This window comes from Pinus tabuliformis, chromosome 5_1 (genome assembly GCF_031772625.1).
Source record: "Pinus tabuliformis cultivar Carrire ecotype Pingquan chromosome 5_1, CPIR1, whole genome shotgun sequence".
NCBI lineage: Eukaryota > Viridiplantae > Streptophyta > Pinopsida > Pinales > Pinaceae > Pinus > Pinus tabuliformis.
In genome coordinates this window covers 480,213,547-480,219,940 of record NC_142305.1, presented here as the reverse complement: position 1 = coordinate 480,219,940, position 6,394 = coordinate 480,213,547, and the positions used below count along the sequence as shown (strand labels likewise).

Sequence of the window (6,394 nt, the reverse complement as noted above, 5' to 3'; positions counted from 1 at the left end):
CTTCCTTTCTCTTTCCATTCACAAGAACATCAAAGTTTATCAGAGGGATGTAAAGCATGTCTTTCTTAATGGACACCTAGAAGAGGAGGTTTATATTGAGCAGCCTGAAGGTTTTCTTCTCTCCTCTGATGAAGGGCTTGTATGCAAATTAAAGAAGGCTTTATATGGTTTGAAACATGCCCCTAGAGCCTAGTATGAAAGGATGGATAAGTATCTCCAGCAAAAAGGTTTTAAGAAAGGCTTAGTTGACAGAAATCTCTATGTAAAATCTGAAGATGGTCAACTACTAATACTGGTTGCGTATGTGGATGACATCATATTTGGCAGTGATGCGGAGCAGTTGGGACATCGGTTTGCAAACTGTATGCAAACAGAGTTTGAAATGTCCATGATTGGTGAGTTCTCCTTCTTCTTGGATCTACAAATTACTGAGTCCCGGCGAGAAGTTTTATATCTCAATCCAATTATCTCAAAGAAACTTTGAAGAAATTTGGAATGGAGGACTACAAACCTGTCAACACACCCATGACTACTGGTTGTAAACTGTGCAAGGAATATGCAATGCCACAGGTAAATTAGACTGAATACAAATCAATGATAGGAATTTTACTGTATCTAATAACTTCAAGGACAGATGTCATGGAAGCAGTGGGAATTGTTTCAAGGTTTCAATCTTGTCCACAAGAAATTCATGTGGTTGTTGTTAAGAGGATTTTCAAATATCTTCAAGGTATAGCAGAGTATGGGTTGTGGTATCCCAGGAGTAAAGACTTTAATCTGAAGGCCTACATAGATGAAGATTGGGCTGGAAGTCTAGATGACAGGAAGAGTACTTCTAGTGCAGCTTTCTTTTTGGGTGACTACTTGGTATCGTGGGTTAGCAAGAAGCAGAGCTCCATCTCTCTATCGACTATTGAAGCAGAATATATTATTGTTGTGACTTGTTGTACATAGATTCTATGGATGAAGAAAACCTTAAAGGATATACAGGTAGAGTTTCCTAATCCCATTCCAATAATGTGTGACAACACTAGTGCAATCAGCATCTCAAAAAATCCAGTCATGCATTAAAAAACCAAGCACATTCCTATCAAGTATCATTTCTTGAGGGAACAAGTTGCAGCCAATATTGTTAAACTTATATATGTGCCCACTAAAGAGGAATTAGTAGATTTATTTACCAAGCTACTTGCAAGAGAACCATTTAAGTATCTCAGGAATCACATAGGAGTTGTGACTCCTCCCTTCAAATGACTTCATTTTGGTAGGAGGTGGCAGCTACTCAGTAGAAGGAACTCACGGAAGAGTAGGTTGCATTGGTTCAAGGGGATTGCAAGTGAAGTTTTCTTTGTGATTGATGTCAAAGGGGAAGAAATTTTTCATCATAGAAGACCATGCCAAGCTAAGGGGGAGTTTGCAATGTTGCCATCAATGCCAAAGGGGGAGATTGTTTGACATTTCATGGTATGAAGGTGGCTGCTTGTGTAAGTATTGGCATTGATGTCAAACAAGGCTCAGCCTAATTATGGTTCTTCATGCCTTGGTGGTTGTGATTCCATCTAGGTAGATACTTTGGATCCATCTTTTGAGGTAGAATATGGGAATAGTGTCTAATTGAACTCCTTTCATTTGAAAGTGATCTAAAAGAGATTTCCAATGGTATGCGAAAGCCCAGAAATGAACTTGTGGTTTAAGAGATATGGCATGGTGAAGTTCAAGATGATTCAAGCCTTGTGCAGTGAGGAATATTGGAGATCAGAGGTCTCAGTGAAATGCAATCAGAGGTCCCCTCCAATCAAAGGTCCTAATGAATCACATATCATGGCCTCGGCAAATTGCATATATGTGATCCCACATGTTGTAGGTCTCACAATATCCAGGGATAAGGTGGGACTATTCGTTCCTTTTTAAATCGTCAAGGAGGCCAAAAAGGAAAATACAAAGGAATTTTGTGAAAAACTAGAGTAGGCGAGGCCCCTTTCTCTCTCATCCAGACAACATACATGGAGCTATTCGGTTGGCTTCAATAAGGATAGAAGGCAACATCAGAGGAGCTCCGATGAGGACAAGTGGCAGGATCTAATTGGTTCTGATAAGGGACATGTGGCCACTTGCGCCAGCGTGACGTCACCCTATGGAGGGACATGTGGTATGATGTTTCGGTGTTTATGGATGGCCTAATGGGCCATTCTAAGTGACATGTTCCACTGGTCAAAAGATGCAGCGTGGCATGAGATTACATCACTTCATCAATCAGCGATTGGAGTTTTGAAATGGTTGGCTCATGTGCCACAATGAAATTTTGTAGGGACGTGGGATAGCAGGTGGTCGCAAATGCTTAAGGGAACGAAGGACTAGGGCTTAACAGAGGTGCCAATCATTAATTGGTGATCAAAAATCTGTGATGGAAAACACATTGTCACAAAGTGGAAATCTCCAATAAGGGGATCTGATGTGGTAAGTGCATGGTCTAGAGGAAAGACAAGAAACCAAGGGTGAGGCGCTTTATAAGGGAACCAAAGGCCCCCAGTAGAGCACTGAAACACTTAGCACCTTAAGGCAAAGCCCTCGGTCACCGTCCTCGGTCCTATGGTGAGAAGTATGCAGTAAGGTTTGAGCGGAAGGAGCTTAAAAATCGGAGATCAACAATTGCAAGTTTGTGGTTTCTAGCACATTGGCCACAAATGAAAATTTTTGATATAGGGGGCTCTGATATGGTTAGTGCTCGGTCACCAAACCAAGTCCTATGGTGGAGATATAGCGGGGGTCTAATGCAAAAGGGGCTAGACTTGATCAGAGGTCGGAAATTGGTTATTTCATAATGTTACACCACTACACAACACTGCGATGAAAAGCTATTATATGATGGTACAAGGTGCCATTAAGATGTATGAATCAACAGTTGTGTTTTTTAATGCAAAACTATAAGGTTGATGGTCGAAAATCTCTCGTGCATGCATTGTAAATAAATGCAAAACTGAGACTCCATGACAATGTACAGGTAGATCTCTTTGAACCATGAAGAAGTACGGGGAGCCTCTTTGAAATATGTAAGGAGGATAGAGAGTTAATACACAACATGGAGAGTCAGTTGTATGAAAGAGAAGTGATCATCACCCATCCTTATAAGTTTAATGCAATGACTAAACTGGATTTTTTATAAATCAGCAAAAGAATGGGGTGTCATGCCTGGGGTACATGTGTGGGCAGAATTGATAATGACAGTGACTACATCGAGCCAAGAGTAGCACAGGAACAAAATTTTGAACCTCCATTGTGCTAATTATGAGTGTGAGCATACTTGCGAGAGCGCAGAGTAGTGAGTTGTGTATTGGCAAAGAGTGTTCCAAGGGTAGTGCTATGGTGAAACAGTGGAGAGACCTGAGCAAAAAATAGAGAAGTGAGCTGTGAATTGGAGCATAGTGTTGCAAGGGTAGTGTTGTGGTGAAATAGTGGAGAGCCCTGAGCAGAGAAAGCAGAGCACAGAGAAAGTGTTGCAATGGGAAGCAAGAGGAAGACTGCCACAAGTGTTCAGAAAGCAGAGTGCAGAAGTTGAATCTGCAGATAGCCATTAAGTTGGTATTTTACTTGTAATTTGTATGCCTTTGTTTTTAGTATGAAAATTGTATGAAATAGTAAAACAGTGGCAGTGACAGGTTGGTGCCTGCACACTTAAGAGGTTGGTGCCTCTAGGCAAGTTGGTTCTTGCTAAACAAAAGAGGTTGGTGCCTCTAGGCAAGTTGGTGCTTTCTAAACAAAAGAGGTTGGTACCTCTTGGCAAGTTGGTGCTTGCTAAAAAAAATAGGTTGGTGCCTCTAGGAAAGTTGGTGCTTGCTAAACAAAAGAGGTTGGTGCCTCTTGGAAAGTTGGTGCTTGCTAAACAAAAGGGGGTTGGTGCCTCTAGTGAGTGGGTGCTCACAAACAAATAGATGTAATTAAGTTGGTGCTTAAATTACATTATAAAACAAACAACAAATTGGTGGTTTTTTCCCTCTAAGTTTCCACGTGAAAACATTGTGTCAATGTATGTCGGTCATGAGATTGTGGTTTGAGTATGTGTTCTGAAAGTTTATAAGATTTACTGCTTTATGAATGAATTCTTTCACATATGAAATAAAATAAGAAGGAATTATAAGCACAGTAAGAAAAGAAAATAAAGAGTTTCTTAAATTACTGATTCGCCCCCCCTCCCCCTCAGCAATTCCTTAATTCCAACAGGAGTGATAGGCGCTGGCACAGTTGAGTCACTTTGGCAAGATTGGACTAGCCTCAATCATTGCATAGATTATGGACGAGAGATATGGGAGAGGAGGCTCTATTATAAGCATGCTAGGAATTCACTCACCAATAGAGTGTCACGATGTCAGAAATATAGGTTCCTTATGCAGCGGCCAGGGGATTCTGGCATAACAGGGTTGAGCAATTCAGCTACCGGTACAGGTGAGTCAGTTTCTACAAGGGAGGGTCATCTAGATCTTCCATTTGGTTTTAGTGATTCGTTGATGGTGTGAGGAACTTCACTAGTGTGGCAGGGTGATCGACGGGAGGAGATCAGTGGAGGCCCGGGTAGACAAGCGTTCAGTTCCATTGGGATTGGATTGCATCTTCAGGAGTTTACTCTTGTATTGGATGAGATGGAATACTCAGTGTCGGTTGCTAAATTTACCCACTTTTTACCCGCCTTTTTATCCCTTTCTTGTACTCATTTCATGTCCTTTTTTATCAATTTGTATTCTAAATAGGAAAGGTACACCTATTTTCATGTCTTTATGAATTGTTAATCAATGAAGCATAGTCGTAGGGGATTATTACTTAAAGTGACTTGCTAAATTAAGTTTTCGTGTAGATTTGGAGGAATGATAATCAAAAGCACGATTCATCATACGATAAATATCGAGCTGGCAAAGCTATCTTTCAATATGAGTTGCAGCAGTGGTTCAACCTATCAACCATTAGAATTACTATCTTTGTATTTTGTTATATCTCAAGACTCGCTATGTATTTGTAGGTATAAAGATGTCATACTCTTAGGCATTGTTAGTTGTTAATTAAATGTATAAGTAGTGATTACAAAGCTGCAAAAGCCACTGCTAGGAGATATGCGATATTTCTGAGTTGTAACAGCAGACCTCTGTAATGATATTTTGATTAATAGAATTGTTTATCTTTTGACTATCTTATAGATCTCAATCTTGCCACAACCCTGATCAATGATTAGATGTGTTCATAGGTTCATTTTATGTTGTGTTATCTCTTTGTTATGTAATGATTTCAATGTGTTGTTGTGAGTCTTAACTTGTGGTTACTCTTATTGTTGTTACAATTATAACTTGTTGTTACACATTGTTATGTTATGATTACATGTTCAATGTTGGGGAGGGAAATTTTGGCCTGCATATACCTTGCATGATGGCCTTGAAATAACCAGTCAAGCCCTCGGTTGACAATTAATGTGGAATTGGGTGAATTGCGTGATTCATATCTGAACACCAACATTTTGGCACCATCGTCAGGGAGGCTATCGAAGGCACTAAAGTACACCTAGTATTGGCCATAGGACCATCCTCTTGTCTTGGGGAGGGAAGTTTTTCACCCTGCTCCAGGTCTGAAGCATTAGATTGTTTGTTTCTTTAATAGGAACCACTCTCATCCTAGGAATGGATGTTTTTTTTCACCTTGTTTCAAGTCCTAAGCTTAGAATTTTGTGGTTGGTTTGTTTTCCTTATTTTTCTTTCTTTTTAGGGGCCACTCTCTCATCCTGAGGATGGAATTTTGCACCCTACTCCAGGTCCTGAGATTTAAATTTTCTTGGATGTTTTCCTTTTATTTTTTGATTGCATGAACAGAGATAAAAATAAAAGGGGCAGAGGAATGCCCCAAGAAAGAGGAAAGAAAGATCTAGGCAGAATTACGTATATCAAAATATGAATCAAGAGCATCGTCGCGAGCTATTATTAGGGTGAGATGTCATATGAGATCTGGAGGGAAGTCAGTTTCACAACCAAAACCTCCCCTAATAATAGAAGAAAAATTCAGGGAAGAAGAAGTAGCAAGCAGAGGATTGGGGGAATTAAAAACTGTGAGTTTAGAAGAAGAAGAAACTTGAGGGAATTCACTACACCATTTGATCGAGGAAGCGATGTTAAATAGACTCAACTGCACATTACAGAACAACCAGAACCTGTTGAGATTCGAAGTGAATATTGGAAGATATTCATGGCTCCTGCAACTTCTTCGATTGAGTTCCCAATTGGAGATATCGGGGTGATGCGCCTATGAAGCTTATTCCTTTAACAAAATTACCTAATTTCATGGTCTTTCTTCTGAAGATCTGGACGCATTCCTCTTTGAATTCGACATTTTCTATCAGGGGTGTGACTATATTTCTAATGCC

At 40.0% G+C, this 6,394-nt stretch overlaps 1 protein-coding gene across 1 annotated transcript in view; it reads left to right on the top strand.

Annotated features, from left to right (window-relative positions):
- Positions 1-202: 202 nt before the first annotated feature.
- LOC149165600 (uncharacterized) overlaps positions 203-6,394 on the top strand; it is a 46,148-nt gene continuing 39,956 nt past the window's right edge. The window contains exons 1-2 of the mRNA XM_089429876.1: positions 203-395; positions 635-876. Coding sequence (XP_089286002.1) covers positions 203-395; positions 635-876 — 435 coding nt within the window. The remainder of the gene's footprint in view (positions 396-634; positions 877-6,394) is intronic.